A 23,060-nucleotide genomic window follows, 5' to 3' on the forward strand; every position below is an offset into this window, starting at 1 on the left:
GGTACCAGTAATGCAGTTCCAGGACATTTAAGTACAATGATAAACCACTGCCTTCTCCCTTCCATTTATATTATTTTACAAATGATCCTGATGAACAAATTTGCAAAATGGAATTAGGGAAGGCTTAAAGAGGATCATTGCAGAATATGAAGTTCATTGATACAATCTCTTAGGGCATTTTCACCTTAATCTAGGGCAGGGTTTCTCAACTGTGGCGCTGTTGACATATTGGGCCGGATAATTCTTTGTCGTGGGGGCTGTCTTGTGCGTTGTAGGATGCGTCACAGCTTTCATGGTCTCTACCCACAGGATACCAAAATGTCTCTAGACGTTGCCAAATTACACCTGGATGAGAACCTCTGATCAGGACAGTCTAGTCCCAAGGTGAACCACTAAAAGCAAACAGTTTAATGATCAGTTGCATTGAAAAGATACACAACTTTGAATTGTAGGTGATTTTTGGTAAATTTATAAGTGACTATTCCTTGCAGCTGCATCAAAATGTAGATATGTTGGTTTGCCCTCCATTTACTAATGGGGCATCTTACAGTGCTTCTCACCCACCTTTTCTTAAATCTGTGCTTTGCATTCATCCGCCTTCAGAGAAGGTAGAATAGGAAATCAGCTTAGAAAATCATCTGGTTTTTCTGTTGATTTCTTTTTTTTTTTTTTTTCTTTCATAGATTCTTCTCTGACCATGAGAGAGAGAAATAAAGAATGATCCATGATTCTTAAACACCTTGTCTTGAGGATATAGTCATGTTGGAAGGTCTTGTAGCCTGGGTTCTTAACACCTACCTGGGGAAATACGTCAACAACCTGAACACTGACCAGCTGTCTGTTGCGCTTCTGAAAGGTGAGCACATAGAGCTCTTTTTTGGTGAAGTATGCCTTTGCATGTGGCATTTCTCTTTTTTATAATCTTTTTGTTGTTTTGAGAATAATAAACCGTAATGCCCAGATGGCTTTGTACTAAATATATGTGAAAGGGAAATATGTTCTCGCCTATGACACTGATTATTATCACAGGGTAACTTAAGTATGTAGCTGTACTGCTGTAGATTTTAGGGAATTATTATTAGTTTTTGTGTGAGGAAGATCGGCCCTGAGCTAACATCTGCCAATCCTCCTCTTTTTGCTGAGGAAGACTGGCCCTGGGCTAACATCTGTGCCCATCTTCCTCCACTTTATATGAGATGCCGCCACAGCATGGCTTGACAAGCGGTGCGTCGGTGTGCGCGCCCAGGATCTGAACCAGGGGACCCCGGCCGCCGCAGCAGAGCGTGCACACTCAACCGCTTGCGACACCGGGCCGGCCCCATTAGGGAATTGTTAAATAAAAAAAACATATTATTGGTGACTGTGCTTTATCCCAGTTAATTTTTTAGCTTTATGAAGCTTTATGGAGGCAGCCATGATGTAGTGACAGTCGCATTGGCTTTGGCTTTGGCTTCAAATCTGGCTGTTACTTCTTAGCTATGTGAACAAGTCATTGAAATTCTGAGCCTCAGTTTCTTTAGAAGATGAGAGTGATATACCTCTACAGGGTTGCTATAAGGATCAATTGGCGTGACATTTAAAGCTGCTATCCTGCTAGCATATAGTAGAAGTTTTAAAATATGTTACTGTGAGGTCTTCAAAAGAATTTCTGAGGTCTTGTCTTCCTTAGTAGTAAAGTACCCAAAACTTGAGACATTTTAGTCTGTACAGGCCTATACTTGGTAAGTGCAGTCCAGGGGTTTGGGGTGGGGACTGGAAAACTGCTTTTTTCTCCTTCTCCTAGTTTTAATGTAAGTTCTCTTTGCTCAGCTCAAAATGGAACTCTTTAACAAATCTAGAGCAAGAAGATAAAGTCAGTCTGCAAGGACGTAGAATCATAGAAAGTGGAAAGGAGACCTCAAATTCAGTGGAGACCTCAGCTTCCTGGGAGTGTGAGTTTTGGCAAGTGGACCAGGACAGGTTAGTGGAGAGAGAGCAGTGGTACAGATGTTTGTGTAGTCTGAGAATAGGGTGCCAGTGGTTCCCCTGTCTCCAGAAGTGTTGCTTTCCAGGTTTGTCTGACCATCTAAACCAGTAAAATGATTGTGGCAGTGATAGACTGCGGGGAACTGTCATGATGGCCCCTCCCACTCACTCCCTTTCATTGGAAACAGAAGTGGGTTCTTTCCTAATCTCTTCCTCCTGCTTTTCGTCCAGTCCTTAGCAGGGAGCTGCTGAGTGCAGAGTGAAGAGGATGTGTTCAAAGTACAATAGTAGTGTCAAGTTTACCACTTTGGTTACTTACTGAAGTTCTCATACACACAACAAAGCTAACCAGGTTGTACAGGGCAGGTAACGGCCTAGAAAGAGAACTGCAAACTATCACCTTGCTAATAAAAGAGCTGGCTTGCTAACAGTGGTATAGTAAGAGCATGTTTGCTGAAGAAATGAATAAATAGAAGTTGGTGCTATCTGATCTATCCTGGAGTCTATACTAATAACAGAGTTCTAGTCTCAGCAGTTTTAGACAGAATATATCTTGGAATGACAACTATGTGGATCTCTCTGATGCTTTAAACTCTTTTCTATGCTTATTTCCTTTCTAAAAAATATTCTCTGTGGCTTTTAATGAACCTGTGGAATTTGAGGAATGTTTCTCTGCAGAATAAAAAATGCTTTTTCTTTCATACTTCTGTTAGTATGGTGCCCCATCCTTATGGATCCAAAGCACATCACAGTGCTTGCCCAGAAGAGTGTGGGAGCATTGCAGTGTACTGAGAGGATGGCTTTGTAAAGACACTTTTTGTTGATCTTGATGCCTCAGTTACAGTTAAGTAGTGTTTGGGGACGGGGTGGAGGGTACTAGATAGGAATAAGAATGATATTTCAGTCCATCTGCAAATAGGTACTGGTCTAGATGCTTTGAGGTGCAGAGGAGACTGAAATAGTGGTCAAGAGTATGGATTTTGTGGCCAGACTGGGTTTGAATCCCATTTCCTCCATTTACCAGTAACTTGGGCAAATTACTCAAATTTTTCATGCTTCAGTCTCCCTTTCTGTAAATTGGAAATAATATTAACTATCTCATAAGGTTCTGAGGACTAAACACATTAATGTAGGTCAAAGAGGTTAGGACATTTCTTGGCATACAATGGGCCCTCAGTCATTATTAGTTACCATCCGTCGTCATGATCATCAGCACATGCCTGGCTGGTGGGTTGGACTCCAAGAGTAGATTGTGCACGCGTGCTAAAAGTAATAGAAACGCAAAGTAGCGTAGGAATAGTTGAATGACAGAGATAGCACTTGTATGAGATTTCACTTGTTCAGTCATTCAGCAAACACTTATTCAGCACCTGCTTTGGATAAGGCTCTGTGTTATGGAATGATACAAAAAGGGGAGATAGTAGAAGACACTAAGAGCTCAGGCGTCAGATCTAACCCGGGTTTCAGCACTTACAAACTGTGGCTGTGAGCAGGTTACGTAAGCCTCCTCTTCACCCCCTCTCCCTCTTGCCACCTGAGATCAGCAGCTGTGGTATCAACTCTAGCACTACCACTTACCAGCTCTCTGATTTTTAAGCAAACTCTTTGTCCTCTTAGCCTCATTTTTCTCATCTCAAAAATGGAGAAAATAACAGTATTTCCTCAAATTGTTGTGAGGATTAACTGAGATAATACGTATGAAGTTGTTGGCACGAGTAAGAGCTCACTAAATGATAGCTGCTATTATTATTATTATTGCTATTCCACCTCTGCCTCTACAGCCCCTGCCCTCGGAGAGCTGTTAGCCCGTTGGGGAGACAGAAATGATACAGTAATACAAGGCAGTATATATTGAATTGTTGAGCTAGAGAAAAAAGCATAATGCAGTAGCGTGCAAAGGAGGGAGCCATTCGTCCTGTCTGCGGGACTTTGGGAAAGCTATCATGGAGGGAGCTTTCCAGGGAGTCTTGGCGGGATTTCAGTAGGTGGCGCGGGGTGGGTCCCCGCATTCCAGATAGGATGAAGCTTGTGAGCCGAGGCAGAAGGCTGAAAACTTGTAGGGCGTGTTTGGGAGAGTTTGGGGCCAGAAAGTAGCGGCTGCCAGTGCCATGTCAGGGAGTCTGAACTTTGGGCTGTGAGCATATCTGTATACATATATAGTCTTAGATTCCCCCTCCTTTTTCTTTCTTTTTTTTTTTTTTTGTGAGGAAGATCAGCCCTGCTAACATCTGCCAATCCTCCTCTTTTTGCTGAGGAAGACTGGCCCTGGGCTAACATCCATGCCCATCTTCCTCCACTTTATATGGGACGCCGCCACAGCATGGCTTGCTAAGCGGTGCATCAGTGCGCACCTGGGATCCGACCCGGCAAACCCCGGGCCGCCGCATCGGAGCGCGCGCACTTAACTGCTTGAGCCACCGGGCCGGCCCCTCTTTTTTCTTTTTATAAGCTCTCAACCTCAGGTTGGCCCTTTAAATGACCTAGAGCGGAGGGAAGAGAATTCAGTAGTCATTGATGATTACTGAAAAGTGACCAACCTCTGAATTCACCCCAGTTCTAGTGACTCGATTTCTTGCTGATCTAAGATGAGGAATTTTTGGATGAGACATCCATGCATAAGCCTGCAAATTATCTGCCTGCAAATAAACAAAGAGCATTATCATTTATAAAGTACTCACCTATTCTGGGTCCCTTGGAGGGACCTTTCCCAGCAGGGCCAGTGTGGGTGCCTGTTTGAGTGAGTGGGGAATTAGGAAGCCTTCCGTCTTGAAGTACCACTGCTGCGTTTTGCCTGATTCCTTTGTTTTTGACTTGCTATAGGCTGCCCTTTCTTCTCATTCTTTCCTCTGTTTCCTCTCCTTTCTAGACTACCTCCTTTGCTCTCTGCACTTCACCTTCTTTAATTTTTCATGGTGTGGATTGCCTACAATTCCTTCCACTTTCCCAAGCTATATAGCAGCCGAGGAAACCTGGGGCCGTCTGCCTTTGTGACGGATTTGGGTATTGAAAAATAGGGTAAATGATTCAAATTGAAAATGATGCTCTTCAAAAGGAGAAGAAACTATATACTTTCTCTGTTAATTTCAACTGATAAGGAACAGGTTTCATGCTTTCTTCCCCCATGATCATTTTTCCCTAAATGTGGATATAGGGTTGTTTCCAGGCTCTCCGGGGTTATTAACTTGTCCTTTTGGGTAGTCTTAAGGTATGTGGGGCCCCATGTGGACAAATGTTCTCACAAAAGTCTAAAACATAAGTTGGCTGCATTTGCTCAGAATCTGCCAAATTGCTAGATTTGAATACTTTTTTTAGAAGCAATAACCCACAAGTCTTGAACAGTTATTTAAAGGGAGAAACAATCATTCCTTGTGTTAGTTTTTCTTCCAAGAATAAGCCTTGCTTGCCTTTCTTCTGATTTTTCTTACCAGTTAATGGTTGCTGGGTGGTCGTGGTCTCTACTCCCTGTTCTTGAACATACGTATCTCAGACAGATTTAAGTGGCTCAGAAATTGCCTTGTGTTGCGCAGACGGTTTTGTAAAATGGTGGCTGTCTCCCCAGCTCTTTGAGGATGGGGACCCTGCCTTCTCCTTTTATATTCCCAGTGCCTAGTACAGAGTAGGGATTGGTGTACATGTGTGAGTGAATGACTTCCATAGCCGGGAGAGTGAGAGATCCAGCTGCACCCTCTTGATTGTTCCTTCAAACTGCTTTGGAGACATCTTGTACTTTTAGGTTTAAGTCGTCATAAAAGCTGGGCCTGAAAAAGACCTTCAGCAGTGGTTCATTCCTTTGCTTTCTGGCTGGTTATGACACCTGCAAGTGGAGGTGCAGAGGAGAACATGCGGAGTTGGTCTTTCCAGAAGAGAGAGTATAATTCCTTTTGATGACCAACTTTATTTAACTCTCATGGGCTCTGAGATGTTGCGTGCAATACACCCATTTTTGGGGAGTGGGTGGGTAGGGGGAGCTTGTTAAAAATTGCAGATTTCTGTGTTTCAATCCCAGAGATGTTTGGGCAGGGGGCTCAGGAGCCTGCATTTCATCCCAGGTGATTCAGGTGTTAATGATCCTCTGGTGAACATTAGCCTAAACTAGAGGTCTGCAAACCGGCCAGCTGGCCAAATTCTGCCTGGGAGCTGAGAATGGCTTTTACATTTTTAAAGGCTTGTAAAAAAAAAAAAACCAAAAAGAGAATATACAACAGGCACCATAAGGCTTGAAATATTTACTATCTGGCTCATTACAGAAAAAGTTAGATCCCTGCCTAAACCCATCATCTGCTGGTAAGCTTCAGCTGTTACTTACGTGTCAGAGTGTGATGGTCAGGAATTAGTACAGGTAAAGCACGGAGGCCGGTCATAGCACTACCCGGCTTTTTACAGCGCGAGTCTAGATGTAAAACTTTCCCTGTAACTTTCAGTGATTTGCACTCAGGAGGCACCTACTGCGTTTGTTGGATGAACATTTCATAATGTTGTTTTTATTTTTTAGGTGCTGTTGAATTAGAAAACTTGCCATTAAAGAAAGATGCCTTGAAAGAATTGGAATTACCATTTGAAGTCAAAGCTGGTATGTGAAACTAAAGGAGAGGGGGGCAGTTTTAAATCCTGTATTGTTTGACATGAAAACTGAGAGCACTTGAGTTTGGCTCTGTTTGACCAGGAAGAGGCAGGATAGGAAGTGTCGAGTTTAGATCAGTCTTAAAGTGTGGCCTTTTCTATCAGGATGACCTTGGGGTGTTGGGGAGATCAGGTGACCCCCAGACCTACTGAATCAGAATTTCCAAGGGAGTGTCATTGAACCCACATTTTTAATAAGCATCCCATGTGATTCTTATGTTTACTGAAGTGTGAGAAGTTCTGTTCTAGATACAGGGAGTTCCTATTTTCAGAGAATGCATTATAAATAATACTGAGAGACAGTTTACTCTATTGAATGAAAGGTGGGCGCTGGAACAGAGTGCTTGGGTTTATATTCCACATCTGCCATTTTCTGGCTGTGTGACCTTGGGGAAGTTCCCTAACCTCTGTGTGTGCTTCCTCCTCTTTAAGGTGGGATGATAGTAATGGTACCCACCTCATAGGGTTGTTGAGAGGAATACATGAGCTAATACATTAAAATTACTCAGAACAATGCCTGGCACACTCAGTAGATGTTTGCATTGATTATAGGAGTTCTGCAGTTACTAGGTTTTGTAAGGAAACAAGAATTGTCACGGAATAAAAATATCGTTTATTAAATGACCACTTATAAAATTAGTCCCTATGCAGACACCCCTCATCATTCAACAATAGCCTATTGATGTCAGTCTCCCTTATTTGGGGTACTTGTAATACACTAAAATGCAAGTACAATGCACATCAATTGCTAGGTGAAACAGAATAGAAATCTTGCAAAAGATTCAGGTTTTCTTGAAGTCAATTCAAGTGATGGGTGAACTGCCAGAGTGACAAGCAAAGGCGCTGACAAATTAGAGCCTGAAAGAAACTCCCAAGAACGATGACATGGTGGTACTTCTAGGAGTTATTAGTTGAATATCAGAGGATTAAGAGAGGCTCTTTGGGAAAATTGATGAAGTTTTCTAATATTTCTGCAAAAATGACCCTTGTTATGCAAAAATTAAATGAAACGTTGATAGAAGTTATATTTTGTTTTCATATAACTATCAAATATTATGCATCTTTCCCTCAATTAATTTAGGTTAGAATTGCAACTGCACACGAATTATTGTTAAAATTCTACCATTTCAGTTATAATATAAATGTTACTAAATATAAAAAACAATTTCATTTTTCTAGATAAAATATAAATTAAAATGTTTTTTCATTATTTGTTGTAAAATTTCTTAATTTGTTACTGGATTACACAGTCGATCACTGGGTGTTAATGATATTCTGTTCTCTTAAATATAGCAGATCTGTTCCCCTTGAGTCTAGATCTTCGAGGGTAATAGTCACACTTTGATCACATGTGCTGCTTTCAGAGGTAGAATATTAGTTGGGCTGTGTGGATCTTTGAGAGATCCATTAGGACAGTTCAGTTGTTCTTATGCATTATTCCTTAGTGGTGACTTGCTTCTTATTAATTGAATTTAAAGAAGGCTTGTGGTCTAGGAGGCTTGGCTAGAAATGGTAGAATTTGGGAAATAAATACCACAATTCTACTAGGCCATTTAGCTTTCCCATCAGTTCAGGTTCTTGTGAAGAATCAGAATTCTTTCTCGATAGAGTGCCACTGCAACATTACCTATGTTTCAGTTGCTGTGTTCGAGATTGGACGTATTGTAAGTATGATAACTCCCAATAAGTACTTATCAACCAGCCAATTAATAATGAACAAGAAATGAGTTTTGTGCCCATGGGCTTGTGCAGGTGCCATGGGAAGAAAGACACTGCAAGGAAGTTTAAGATGTAGTCACTTGGGGAGGAGATAGTTTCCAGAGAAGCGATGTTGCATGTGATATGGTAAAGTTACACTGAACTTTTTCTGGCTTCTAATTTATTCTTTTTTTGTTGTTGTTGTGAGGAAGATCAGCCCTGAGCTAACATCCGTGCTAATCCTCCTCTTTTTGCTGAGGAAGACCGGCTCTGAGCTAACATCTATTGCCAATCCTCCTCCTTTTTTTTCCCCCAAAGCCCCAGTAGATAGTTGTATGTCATAGTTGCACATACTTCAAGTTGCTGTATGTGGGACGCGGCCTCAGCATGGCCAGAGAAGCAGTGCGTTGGTGCGCGCCCGGGATCCGAACCCGGGCCGCCAGTAGTGGAGTGCGCGCACTTAATCGCTAAGCCACTGGGCCGGCCTTTCTAATTTATTCTTACAGATCTCAGCCTACTAACATTTGTTTCACATGTATGAGAACCTGCTGTCTGTTTTCTTAAACTAAAAAATAAATGGTAAAAGTAATAATGCTCCTTAAAGAAAACTAGAAGAATACAGGAAAATAGAAAGAATTAAAAATGTGTACAGGCATTTAACAAGACTTTCCTTTTCCCAGGCTTAATTGGGAAAGTAACCCTTCAGATTCCTTTTTATCGCCCCCATGTGGACCCTTGGGTGATCTCCATCTCCAGCCTTCACTTAATTGGAGCCCCTGAAAAAATACAGGATTTCAATGATGAAAAGGAGAAGCTGTTGGAAAGGGAGCGCAAGAAAGCTCTACTTCAAGCCCTGGAGGAAAAATGGAAGGCAAGGCAGAAATCCTTGTGGCCGGGAGAGTGGTTGTGGTGAGACTTGTGAAACGAGCACGGCACTAGCTTCTGCTCACACTGGCTCTTTCCTTTGTAGAGTGAACGCCAGCAGAAGGGGGAATCCTACTGGTACTCAGTCACTGCCTCGGTAGTTACCAGAATTGTGGAGAATATTGAAGTAAGTGCTGTTGACTTCTATAAACATGAAAGGGGTTTCTCAGGCTGAAATGTATTTCACTTCTTAGTTGGTTGTTTCTCATGGATTTGACTGATAACAGGGTGTATGTAGAGAGGGCTGATTGCTCAGGTGTGCCTTTTTCTAGGCCACGCCAAGGGGAAAACCTGAAAAGCAAGTCCGCACTAGGCAGATACAGGTTTTTCTTGCTTCAGCTAGTTGAGTAGGAGTTTTCGTTTCAGTTACATTTCACTCCACTTTCTTTTTGAATGTTGGAATCCCACTTGCTAAAGAATTCACGTCCTAGGAAGCCAGGTCGCCTATGCCTTTGTGACTGTTGTTTTGGGCAAATCACTTAACCTCTGTGGTCTCAGTTTCCTCATCTGTAGAATGAGAGAGGTTGAATACGTGGTTTCTAGTTGATTGCGTAGTGAATTGTGAATGGCCCACTGAGCCGTTTAATCTCTCAGTGATGTGTCTGGTGGCAGTTTGATGAGTTATAGGGCTGGGGCTGTTTGGCCACATTTTCTGCTTTAATTACAATTTTCTTTTGTCCTCAAAAGCTAGATCAGGGTCCACACTAATTTTCATGAACGTCATACGAGTTAGCCTGTACTTATAATCTCCAGGGTTTTCTTGCAATGCCAAGAGCACACAGGCCAAAAATGTTTTGTAGGTGTGCACTTCCCAAAAAATACAGTCTGAGGTTGTTAGTTTCATAACTTTGTTATCATTAACAAAAAGATCAGTACATTTGAGGTGACTCTTTTGAATTCTATTTCAGGCAGTTATTTATTTTTTTTTAGCTGCCATTGATTTTTAAAAATTCATTATTATTTTAATTTTATTTTTAATAATAGCTTTATTGAGATTTAGTTCACATACCAGAAAGTTCACAGTTTTAAAGTGTACAGGGGGCCTGCCTGGTGGTGCAAGCGGTTAAGTGTGCGCGCTCTGCTGTGGTGGCCTGGGGTTCGCCGGTTCGGATCCCGGGCGCGCACCCACGCACTGCTTGGCAAGCCATGCTGTGGTGGCATCCCATATAAAGTGGAGGAAGATGGGCACCAATGTTAGCCCAGGGCCAGTCTTCCTTAGCAAAAAAAAGAGGAGGATTGGCAGATGTTAGCACAAGGCTGATCTTCTCACAAAAAGAAAAAGGAAAAAAAAAAAAGTTTTGGGCTGGCTCCGTGGCTTAGCGGTTAGGTGCTCGCACTCCGCTGCTGGCGGCCCGGGTTCGGATCCCGGGCGCACACCGATGCACCGCTTCTCCGGCCATGCGGAGGCCACTTCCCGCGTACAGCAACTAGAAGGATGTGCAGCTATGACATACAACTATCTACTGGGGCTTTGGGGGAAAAATAAATAAATAAAATTAAAAAAATAAATAAATAAAAAAATAAAGTGTACAGGCTAGTATATTTACAAAGCTGTGCATTGACCACCACTGTCTAATTCCAGAACATTTTCATCATTTTAAAAAGAAACTTAATACCCAGTTAGTAGTCACTCCTGATTCCCTTCTTCCTCCTGCCCCCTGCAACCACTAATCTACTTTCTCTATTGATTTGCCTATTCTGGACATTTCATGTCAATGGGATCATACACTTCGTGGCCTTTTGTTTCTGGCTTCTTTCACTTAGCATAATACTTTCAGGGTTCGTCCATGTTGTGGCATGTATCAGTACTTTATTCGTTTTTATGGCTGAATAATATATTCCATTGCATGGATTGTCAAAGATAAACAAAGCTGGACCTTAGTTAAAGTGGTGAAGACAGATTTTATTCAGTAACTGCTGACAGTAGGGTAAGAGCAGAGCTCCATTCTAATTTGCACAAAGGTGACCCTGGCCTTTTAAAAGGAGAATGAAGGTGTGTGTGGGCGGGGGGTAGGGCTCAGGTGAAAAATGACAAAGGATTGGTCAGTGTAGATGTGAATAGGCCAACCGTGTCTGCCTGCTGGGCTTCTGTCCTCCCACAGAGACTGGAGACAGGCCCTTCCTTCCTGGTGATTACATTTCTTTTTTTTTTTAATTTTTATTTTTACTATTTTATTTATTTATTTATTTTGTTTATTGCAGTAACGTTGGTTTATAACATTGTATAAATTTCAGGTGTACATCATTATACTTCTATTTCTGCATAGATTACATCATGTTCACCACCCAAATACTAATTACAACCCATCACCACACACATGTGCCGAATTACGGCTTTCAGGTCCTTGAGTTGTAGGAGATACATAAACATCTCACAGGGACAGAGAAAGGATTCCCAATTGAAAGCCCTTTTTGGTAAGTGCTCTAAGAAAGGGAGTTCGGGGCCTGTTGTCAGATGTTGGCTAGAACAAACAACCTTGAGCTTTTCCAGACAGGAACTTAAAAAGGGACAGGAATGTCCCAGGGACACAGCCTTAGGCTGCCAGAAGCTTCCTTAAAATTTGATCTGGTCTCTTAGTGCAGAGGTTTGAATGGAGCATTCAGACTGAGTTTTTGCAGTTCTCAGGATCGACCACAGTTTGTTTACCCATTCATCAGTTGATGGATGTTTGGATTGTTTCCACTTTTTTATAAATAATGCTGCTATAAACATTTGTGTATATGGTTTTGTGTGAATGTATGTTTTCAGTTCTCTTGAGTATATACCTAGAAGTGGAATTGTTCAGTCATATGATAACTCTATGTTTAATTTTTTGAGGAACTGTCAAAGTGTTTTCCAAAGAGGCTGCACTATTTTAGTTTCACCAATAATGTATGAACATTTCCATTTCTCCACATCCTCATCAACACTTGTTATTGTCTATCTTTTGATAATAGCCATACTAGTGTGTATGAAATGATATCTCATTGTGGTTTTGATTTGCATTTCCTTAATGGCTAATGTTATTGAGCATCTTTTCATATGCTTATTGGCCATTTGTATATCTTCTTTGAAGAAATGTCTATCCAAATCCCTTTTCCATTTTAAAAATTGATTTTTTTTTATTGTTGAGTTGTAAGCATTCTTTATATACTCTGGATCCTATTCTCTTATCAGATATATGATTTGCCAATATTTTCTCCCATTCTATGGGTTGTCTTTTCACTTTCTGTTAGTATTTTTTAGTTCATTGAAACAGAGTGCCTTTTCTGTAGGCTGCCTTCAGGGGCAAGGGGAAATAAAGAAAGGAAGTACAAAGTGTATATAGCCAGCTGGTGTTCCTGTGTCCAGGGGCGGGGACACAGAGGCAAGACTAAGGTATCATAAGAGAGAGAGGGACAGTTATCTAGGTACAATGGTATTACTCTCTTTTAGTGTTTCTTTTTTTTTTAAATATTTTTTTGTGTGTGAGGAAGATCAGCCCTGAGCTAACATCCGATGCCAATCCTCTTTTTTGCTGAGGAAGACTGGCCCTGGGCTAGCATCCGTGCCCATCCTCCTCCACTTTATATGGGACGCTGCCACAGCATGGCCTGACAAGTGGTGTGTTGGTGCACGCCCGGGATCCAAACCCGGGCCGCCAGCAGCGGAGCAGGCACACTTAACCGCTACACCACGGGGCTGGCCTCGCTTTTAGTGTTTCTTTAGGGTGTCTTCTGAAATGATTTAATGGAAGTATTATAACTCTCTTCTTGAGACAGCACTAATCACAAATGTCATTCATGTCCGGTTTGTGACTGTAACTCGCTTAGGAACTTAAAGAGTATTGGACAGGTGTGTGATGTAAGTGTGTATAAAATGCCGGCTGTGGTTTACTTAAATGGCTCAAGGGCAGTTTGACCCCTACCTATAATATTCCACCTGCAGCAGTTGTCTGAATGTGTTCTTTTTTCTTGCCTTTGCAGTTAAAAATACAAGATGTCCATTTGCGCTTTGAAGATGGTGTTACCAGTCCTTCCCACCCTTTTGCATTTGGCATCTGCATTAAGAATGTGTCCGTGCAAAATGCTGTGAATGAGCCTGTGAGTATGAAATATGACTGCAAACCAGGAAGAAGGCACTAGTTTAGGGAATTGAGGGCTCTGCCTTTGGTAATTTTTGTTATGTAAATGAGATCACGTTCTCTTCCACCATGGTCTTTGGCGGCTACATATGTCTCTTGTCTGTATGCAGCAAATCTAATTTGCTGAAATAGGGAAACAGTTCATTTCCTCTGACTTTTCATTATTTCACTCATCCATTAAATGTTGGCACAGTCCCTTTCATTTTATACACAAAGAAACTGAGGTACAGAAAGGATTTCATCTTTGATTTTCCTCTCATACAATGTGCACTGCCTGGGTAAACTCATTCTGTTTCATAGTTCCAGCTACCACCGGGGAATATTTGTTGATGGCTTCCACATCTTGAACTCCTTTCTCTACCTCTCTTCTGACCTTCATATTCTTGGTCTTTACCGATGAGACACCTCTGTGGTATTTTAGGCTTGTAATAACCAAAATGATCCCATTATGTTCTATCTGCCCATTTTGCTCCCCTGAAACCAACTTTTTCCCTCTATTCTATGTCATGTTACTGAATGTTAAAACAAACGAACGAAAACTAACATCTTTTGAGCCCTTTTATTTGCCAGGCACTGTTCTTAGTGCTTTATGTGATTTACCTCATGGAATTCTTATCGCTTTTCACCACCACTGTCATCCTCGTATTACAGCTGAGGATGCTAAGGAGCAGAAAGATGGAGTGAGTAGGGGAGCCAGGTCTTGAACCCAGGTGGACCAGCTCTAGATCAGGGCTTGGCAAACTGTTGTCTGTGGGCCAAATCTGGCCCCATCTATTTTTGTCAATAAAGATTTATTGGATCAATGCCATGCCCATTTATTTATGCATTGTTAAGGCCGCTTTTGTGCTACAATGGCAGCGTTGAGGAGTTATAGTAGAGACTCTGTGGCCCACAAAGCCTAAATATTGGCTGTCTGGCCCTTTACAGAAAAAATTTGCCATCCCTGCTTCAGAGCGTGTGTTCTTACCCACCGCACTGATCTCCAGAGGCCTTGTGCTCGTCCTGTCACCTCTTATTCCTCAACTTCCATATTCATTTGGTCACAACATTCTGCCAACTTTTCCCACAAACTGTCTTCACTGTGGCTCTTCCTCTCATCCTCACTGTGACTGAGTTCAGGATCCCATCAACTTTTGCCTGGGCTGATAAAATATCCTGTTCTGTGACCTCCTTGCTCCTATCCCAGGCTTCGGATGCACTCTATACCAATGCTTCCCAGCCTTTTTCATGTCACTGCACGCAGGAGAAAGAATGTATTTGTACAGGACACTGGGGCAAATGGATGTGGCTCCTTGGGGCTGGAGACGGTTAGCTCAGAGTAACCAAATATTTCTAAAATGTAACTTGATCCTATAAACTTGCTCGTTATCTTGACACACTCATGACTTATTTTCTCTGGCACACCAGAGGGGAAAGCTCTACTTTGCACTGTTGCCAGGGTTCTGTTTCTAAAACACATACCTGATCCTGGTGCCTGCCTATATCACAACCCTTGGTGGCTCCATGTCCCTGAAAGTATGAAGTCCAAACTCCTTAGTAAGGCAAAACTTCCTTTCCTAGGGTGTTAGTTTCCTAGGGCTGCCCTAACGACTTACCACTAACTAGATGGCTTAAAACAACAGAAATTTATTCTCTTTAATTCTGGTGGCCAGGAGTCCAAAAGCAAGGTGTTGGCAGGGTTGGTTCCATCTGGAGGCTCTGAGGGAGAAACAGTCTCATGCCTCTCTCCTGGCTTCTGGTGGTTGCCTTGGTGTTCCCTGGCTTGTAGATGCGTCACTCTAATCTCTGCCTCCATCTTCCCATGGCCTTCTCCCCTGTATGTCTGTCTTCTCTTCTTATAAGTACACTGGTTATTAGATTAGAGTCCACCCTAATCCAGTATGACCTCATTTTAATTTGATTACATCTGCAGAGACCCTATTTCCAAGTAAGGTCCTAGTCACAGGTTCTGGGAGGCTGTGGAATTCAACCCAGTACACCCTAGTAACATTCCAAGCTACTTTTGTCAACACTTAACTCCCTACTCCAAATATGTGTTCATACAGGTGTACCAATACTGCCCCCACTCCGCGAGTCCAGTGCTACAGTTACACAGATGTATTCACTGTCCTCTGAAGATATCAGGCCTTTTGTATCGTGGACCCTACTCTTTGAAATGTGTCCCTCTTCCCTCTTACCCTGCCCTTTGCCTGAAACTTATATATCTTTTGATACTCATACCTACAGTGACGTTTTCTCTTTTGTTTGCTCACGGCATCTTATATACTCTTCTTTGGCTCTGTCTGCTTAATTAAAATTGTTGCGTGTTTGTATCCCCAGTTAGCTAAATTTTGAACTCTGTAAGAACAAAACCGTGTTTTAATTCAGTTTTGTATCCCTACCACCTTGCAAAGTACCTGATGTATGATTCTTCACAAATGGTTTGTTGAATGAATGAATAAATTCGTGAATAAAGAGAGTCATCTTGTTTTCTCCCCTGTCTGTCTTACCTCAGGTACAGAAATTAATGCGGAAAAAGCAATTAGATGTGGCAGAGTTTAGCATCTATTGGGATGTTGATTGCACTTTATTGGGGGATTTGCCTCAGGTGGAGTTACAGGTATGATTCTGGTCGAGGGCTTTATTGTAATGCAACACTGGAATAAAGTGGTATAGGATCACTGCCATGCAGGTGTTTGTTCCCTGTGCCCCTCCTCCTCGTGCCCCTCCTCCTCCGTTGCATCCACTCTCAAGTGTGTTTGCTTGAGGTACTTGCTATGTGTGTAACTCTGAACAACATATAGTGTTCAGTGCATGTTTTACATTTATATTGTATTATAGATTTCTTTGAGGGTTTTTTTTGCACTTAAAGCTATGTTTTGTTTTGTTTTTTTAATTTTTTTCCCCCCCAAAGCCCCAGTAGATAGTTGTATGTCATAGCTGCACATCCTTCTAGTTGCTGTATGTGGGACGCGGCCTCAGCATGGTTGGAGAAGCGGTGCGTCGGTGCGCGCCCGGGATCCGAACCCAGGCCGCCAGCAGCGGAGCACGCGCACTTAACCGCTAAGCCATGGGGCCGGCCCCTAAAGCTATGTTTTTAAGATTGATCAGTGTTGCTGTTTCTACTTCTAGTTCATTGCTTCTGACTATTGCGTAGTATCTCACTGTATGCATCTAACATTGTAGTTCTCCATTCTCTTAGCAACTGTGTACTAGGCATCTAGATTGTAAATGAACAAAGCACCAAATTGGAGTCTTAAAGAAGTGCTTTCTTATTACGTTTATGTTGAAACTTCACCTTCAGTGGCTTGCCTTTAAGAAATACTTAGAGTCATTATAAATCATTAGATTTAAAGTGTTATTGTTAGTGGAGGCTAAAAAAAAATCTTGGTTTAATCTTTTTGTAAAGAAATTATAGGTAGTTTAAGTGAAATAGAGAAAAAGAATTCATTTTTCTCCCCCACCCAAGATTATCTTTGGCTTGCATGCTATTGTACAGAATGGTTTTGTTTTACTGATTTGATTAAATAAATACTGTGCATCCATATGGTAGAACAGTAAGCGGCTATAAAAAATAAAGGCAAGCCTTTATGATGAATATGTAATAGTTTCTAAAATATAGTGTTAAGTCTAGAAAACCAAGGCCAAACAACATATACACCATTTGTGTAAGAATGGTTAAACAAACCAGAAAATTATGGATTGTCTGAATATGTACAGAATGCCTCTGGTGGAATACAATAAGAAACTGGTATTCTTAGTTGCCTCTGGGAAGATAATTGAGTGGCTGGAGGATGGGAGTAGGAAGGAGATAGTTCACCTTTTTTTGCCTTTAAATTTTAAACCATGCAAATGTATTACCTATTAAAAAATATACATAAAATTTAAAATATGCCAGAGAGCTTCAGATTCCCAGTTTTATCATGTTTTTGGATTTTGATGTAATATACCATAGATTAGATAACATGCCAGCATGTAACTTGATCCTAAAAGCATTTGCTATAATGACATTCTTGTGACACTCAGGAGGCCATGGACAAGAGCATGGAGAGTCGCAATCATCATTACATCTTGGAGCCTGTGTGCGCGTCTGCTCTTTTGAAGAGAAACTGCTCCAAGGAGCCTCTGAGGTCTCGGCACACTCCCCGTATTGAATGTGATATTCAGCTGGAGACCATTCCCTTGAAACTTTCTCAGGTACCCTCTTTCTCCCGGTCGTTTATACTCTCACTGTTGGACTAGTAACTGGGGTGAAGGAAGCATGATGATAGAAGAGTCTCTATCCTTCACAGTAAGTACTCTAGTGAGAAAGAAAGTGCACGCAAGACCAAAGCTGTGGCGGGTGCAGAGCCCACTGTCTGTTGTACAGTCAGATGGGGTTGATCTCAGGTTAGTTTTAATTTGATGTTTTTAAGTTCTAAGCAAAGAGTACAAGAGATACAGTGAATATAAATACTTAATTGTCAGTGTTCAGAGAAAAATGCCACTTGATGCTGAAATTTGGTCTTTCAGTTTGCACTGGGTTTCAGTTCGGTGGATTGACTAATATGAATTGTTCTTGTTAGATATATGTCTTAACTGAGTAAAAGAAACAAATCAATTCTAACCCAGTATCTCCTAACCTCTGATAAAAAGCTGCAATACCGGCAAATCATGGAATTCCTCAAGGAGCTGGAACGAAAGGAGAGGCAGGTGAAGTTCCGAAAATGGAAACCGAAGGTGGCCATATCTGAGAAGTAAGGGCTTGTCAATTAAGCGTTTGTACATGAAATGCGTTTCACAGCATGTTCTTTTTTTGTACATAGATCAGAAATATGCCTCACTGTCTTCACACGTGGTTGGAGATAAAAGTGCAATCAATTTTTCTGGTCTTTAAAATGCCATTTTTGTTGTTTTTCATTGTTGATGTTCTTACTGTGTATTTGGCGTCGCAAGTTTACTCTTAGATTGAGGATAGTGGAATTAAGAAGGTTCTTGGTCTCATTTAGCAAGCAGGCTGATGTTGCTCTGGTGGGATCTGATTGCATAGTGAATACTTCACAGTATTCTCGAACCTTCTTCCCTATGTCTTTTCTCCTGAGTTGTTTGGTCGACATTTATATATACACTTTATTTTTATTTTTTATTTTTTGGTGAGGAAGATTGGCCCTGAGCTAACATCCATTGCCAATCTTTCTCGTTTTGCTGAGGAAGATCAGCCCTGAGCTAATATCTGTGCCAGTCTTCCTCTATTTTGCATGTGGGATGCCACCACAGCATGGCTTGATGAGCGGTGCATTGGTCTGTGCCTGGGATCTGAACCTGGGAACCCCGGGCAGCTGAAGCAGAGTGTGGGAACCTAGTCACTATGCCGCCGGGCTGGCCTCTATAGTACAGTTTATAACTTCTATAGCAAAAATAAATCTTTTCATGTTGCAGTGATAACCTTGAGCAGTCCAATATATTAAAACTTTCTTTAGATCCTGTATATTTCCATGTCTTTTCTGAAGTGTTCCATTTAAAATCTTGAGTATCAAATCCTTGGTAATTATCTTATGATAGTATTTACCCTACAGTCACCACCTGACTTTCTGTCAGTGGAGGGCACTGATGTTACTGGTGATTCAAACCCATTGAGTAATATGTTATTATTGACATACAAGTGGAGATCTATCATCTAATGTTCTTTGCCGGTAGATTTATTTTCCCTGCGTGTTGAGTTTAGCCTAATATTAAAATGAGTTTGAGGCATAAACTGATGGCTGACAAGAGAAAAGATGTTTCAGAAGAGGAGTGGTGTTATGTGGATTGCCGTGGGTTGGTGGCATTTTAGTTGCTTTTATCGTAAGAACGAATTACATTGTTGTGAAACATTTCAGCTGCCGAGAGTGGTGGTATTTTGCTTTGAACGCTAACCTGAGTGAGATCCGAGAGCAGAGAAAGCGTTGTACATGGGACTTCCTGTTACACCGCGCCCGAGATGCTGTATCTTACACTGACAAATACTTCAGCAAGTTAAAAGGAGGCTTGCTGTCTGCAGACGACAAGGTGAGGGGGCTATTTTCTTGCATTTCTCGTCTTCACTCGCAGGGTAAGGATGTCTATTTTTTGTGTGTGTGCATTTCTTTTTTTAAATTAAAAAAATTTTTTTTTGTGAGGAAGATCAGCCCTGAGCTAACATCCATACTAATCCTCCTCTTTTTCCTGAGGGAGACTGGCCCCGAGCTAACATCTGTGCCCATCTTCCTCCACTTTATATGGGACACCGACACAGCATGGCCTGACAAGTGGTGCATTGGTGTGCGCCCGGGATCCAAACCCGGGCCGCCAGCAGCGGAGCACACGCACTTAACCGCTACGCCATGGGGCCAGCCCCAGAATGTCTCTTAAAGGCTGAAGAAAATGGAATCTGAAGAAGTAAAGTCCCTTGCTAAGGATCATGGTTTCACAGGATAGATTGGGTCTCACTAGGGTGATAACTTCTTGGAAGGCAGTGGCCTCGCCTTGGCCAGAAGTATCCTCCACCTTCTGCTGCGTGAGGAGAGCCAGGCCACAGGGTGGGAGGAAGAAAAGGTGGCCATGGTCCTCCACACCTTCCTGCCCACTCCCCTCCTCCCCCAGCTTGCTGTGCAGGGACCAGAGAGACTTTTCCTCTAATCACCTCTGTCTCTTCAAAGCCTGATCCTAGTCATTTTTCTTCCTCCAAAATCGGTAACTGATCTCTGTGGTCTTTGGCCTACCTTTCCCTACTCCCAATTGACTGGATTGACCTTGGAGTTTTTTGGAGGTAGAGGCTAGGTGGAGGTGAAGTAGGTGAAGGCAAGCTCATGTTTTAGTTAACTATAGGGCTAGAGACCCTTAGAACCACCCCTGCTGGAGTCCTGGCGTGAAACTCCTTCCCTTCTGTAGTCCATCTACCTCAGTCTCCCAGGGGAAGGGAGTGGGGATTGCTTTGCTCTTTGATTTTTTTCAGTTTTGTGAGCATCAGTTTTTACAATAGCAATTTAGATTGTTTCCAATATTTTGGCTCAGGCACTGTCTCTTAATTAATTATTTCTTTAGGTAACCCATCTGAGCTTCCCTTTAGCACCTGTCTTAGTCAGCTCAGGCTACTCTAATGAAATATCACACACTGGGTGGCTTAAACAACAGACATTTATTTCTCACAGTCATGGAGGCTGGCAAGTCCACGATAAAGGTGCTGGAGGCTTTGGTTCTTGGGGAAGCCCCTCTTCCTGGCTTGTGGACAGCTGCCTTCTTGCTGTGTGCTCGCAGGGCCTTTCCTGGGTGGAGAGAGATCTTTCTGTCCTCCTCTTATAAGGGCACTAATCCTATCATGAAGGTTCCACCCTCCTGACTTCATCTAAACCCCTCATGTTCCCCTCTGACAGGCTCACCTTCAAATCCCATCACATTAGGTTTTGGGCTTCAACATATGAATTTTGGGGGCACACATTCAGCCCATGAGAGCACCCCACTGTGCTAACCAGCAGCAGTGCCTGATTCCCTAGGTGTTCTTGCCTCTCCTGCTGGCACCCTGAGACATGACCCACTCCCTTTGTTAATGCTTTTTTCACGGGTGTCAGGCATGGATATTGACATAGGAACCTCATGAAAAGGATGGAATCAGCCAGACGTTTTGTTTTGGCTGGTTAAAGGCACAGGCAAAGACACGGAGGGAGAGAAACACCTACATTGTAACTGAGGTGAGCAAGTAAACACAGGTCATCTCCTTTTTCTTAATGTCAGGGTGTAAGAAACTGTGTAGGGTAGCTAATTTTACCTTCTTTTGCGGTGTAGCTTGTAGCTGGCTACCATTGTTCTTTCCTAACTAGCATGGGACAAATTAAAACAACCACTTCCTTGCTAATGTCCCATATGAAACAAAGGAACTAGAGGCCTGCATGCTTTCTGTGTGAACTTGGTCCTCAGTTTCCTTATCCGAAGTGGGAAGAGTGATAAGTAGTCACCAACTTCGGCCAGCTGAGGTGATGTGTGTGAAAGTGCTTTGTGAACTCTCGGTGCCGTGCGGAGTGTGGGGCATTACAGCAGCACAGATACTATAGTTACCCATTTTCAACTGTGCTTTGTTCCCTCTGTACTTAGATTAATCCTGGAGACCAAGTGGAATCTACTGGGGCTAAATGGAGAAGCTGTTTAAAACAGAAACAGAGCGTTCAAGGAACTATATCTTCATTGTTTCTGGGCCCTCAGTGGGAATGTTGGGGGCCAGATGGTTCCTTCACGGTACTCACGGTGGTTTGTGCAGGTGGCCAGTTTTTCTGGAGCTGTAATACCTGTTTTGTTTGTTTGTTTTTGTTTTCACCCCAACAGGAGGAAATATGTCGGATTGAAGAGGAACAGAGCTTTGAGGAATTGAAGATTTTGCGCGAACTGGTTCATGAACGATTTCACAAACAGGAAGAACTGGCAGAGGTAAGAAATCCTCTGTGAGAAGATGTGTTCAGACCCAGCACTCTCTGTGCTTCTCCGGGAGACAGAGAACAATCAGTGCCATATCACCGCTTGTTTCTATCTTTGGGGACTCATATTTGCTCATTTTTGATTGACACAGAGCCTACGAGAGCCTCAGTTTGATTCTCCAGGAGACTCTCCTGGAGACCCAGAAGCTGGTGGAGGAAGCGGGATGCTGCAGTATCTTCAGTCGTGGTTTCCCGGCTGGGGTGGCTGGTACGGGCAGCAGACGCCAGAAGGGAAACCCGTGGAGGGACTGTCAGCAGAGCAGCATGAGCAGTGGACTCCTGAGGAGATCCTGGGTACGGCGGGGGCTGGCCTTCCCCTCGACCCTCGGCTGTAGTGAAGGGATACACCTGGTTCATGCAAACTCATCTCTTCTTTGTGAAATGGCCCGCAGTGTTTTTCAAATAAAAAATGTGGACATTTGTACAACAGTTTGTCTCATGTTCACAGTGGTGGAAAGAGGTTTTGAAAGAGAACTTCATTTGCAGCTTCATTACTAAACGTGAATATTAGTACAGTTTCAGATGGATCTGAGTGGCAGCCATTGTCAGAGAAGTAAATTTAAGCAAGTTCAAAAGTTTTAAACTCTGAAGCTTGAATACCACTCCACAGCCACTCTTTAGACCCTTGCTGTCCAGTGTAGCATCCATGGCCACAAATGGCTATTTAAATTTAAATTAATTAAAATGAAATACAATTAAAAATCCACTTCCTCAGTTGCACCAGCCACATTACCCACGTGTGCCACAAGTGCTCAAAGCTACTGTGGTCAGTGGCTACTGTACTGGGCAGCGTAGACGTGGAGCCTTTCACCATATTGGGCAGTGCTGCTTTATACTGTGCTTGATCATGAAGCTTAACATCCTCCCTGGCTTGATAAGAAGTTGATAAGAGCCCTTCTAAAACAGTTGGGATCATTTTACATTAGTGAATAAAACAGTCGCCTTCGACTTTGGAGTTCTTCCCTAAAAAGGGGAAAAATAGTTAAGTAATGTCATCATAACTGTGATCAGTATGCCTTCTGGTCCTTTTTGGATTTTCCCGTGTTTTTTTCATAAAGTCTTGTCTTCCTGACGTTTAGGCACCGAGGAGTTTTTCGACCCCGCTGCAGATGCCTCTTGTTTGAACACCTATACGAAACGAGATCATGTCTTTGCCAAACTGAACCTGCAGTTGCAGCGGGGAACTGTGACCCTGTTACACCAGGAGCAAGGGACTCCTCAGACGGAGGAAAGTGCGTTCATGCAGCTTGAGTTTTCAGGTACTGCCCCAGAGAGCTCCCCAATGCTGTTTGTCTTTCTGTGAGCCAAC

General features: G+C 42.5%; 1 protein-coding gene across 7 annotated transcripts in view; it reads left to right on the forward strand.

The window, feature by feature from the left end:
* The window catches only part of VPS13D (vacuolar protein sorting 13 homolog D), a 252,521-nt gene that overhangs the window by 2,517 nt on the left and 226,944 nt on the right, over positions 1 to 23,060 (forward strand). For all 7 annotated transcript variants that reach the window (XM_058552933.1, XM_058552934.1, XM_058552936.1 and 4 more), the window contains exons 2-13: positions 684 to 856; positions 6,458 to 6,535; positions 8,964 to 9,154; positions 9,254 to 9,334; positions 13,153 to 13,269; positions 15,805 to 15,909; positions 17,316 to 17,486; positions 17,925 to 18,025; positions 19,148 to 19,316; positions 21,603 to 21,704; positions 21,844 to 22,045; positions 22,831 to 23,010. In XM_058552933.1, the coding sequence (XP_058408916.1) occupies positions 760 to 856; positions 6,458 to 6,535; positions 8,964 to 9,154; positions 9,254 to 9,334; positions 13,153 to 13,269; positions 15,805 to 15,909; positions 17,316 to 17,486; positions 17,925 to 18,025; positions 19,148 to 19,316; positions 21,603 to 21,704; positions 21,844 to 22,045; positions 22,831 to 23,010 (1,594 nt within the window). In that variant the 5' untranslated portion in view covers positions 684 to 759. The remainder of the gene's footprint in view (positions 1 to 683; positions 857 to 6,457; positions 6,536 to 8,963; positions 9,155 to 9,253; positions 9,335 to 13,152; positions 13,270 to 15,804; positions 15,910 to 17,315; positions 17,487 to 17,924; positions 18,026 to 19,147; positions 19,317 to 21,602; positions 21,705 to 21,843; positions 22,046 to 22,830; positions 23,011 to 23,060) is intronic.

This window comes from Diceros bicornis, chromosome 13, assembly GCF_020826845.1.
Source record: "Diceros bicornis minor isolate mBicDic1 chromosome 13, mDicBic1.mat.cur, whole genome shotgun sequence".
Lineage (NCBI taxonomy): Eukaryota > Metazoa > Chordata > Mammalia > Perissodactyla > Rhinocerotidae > Diceros > Diceros bicornis.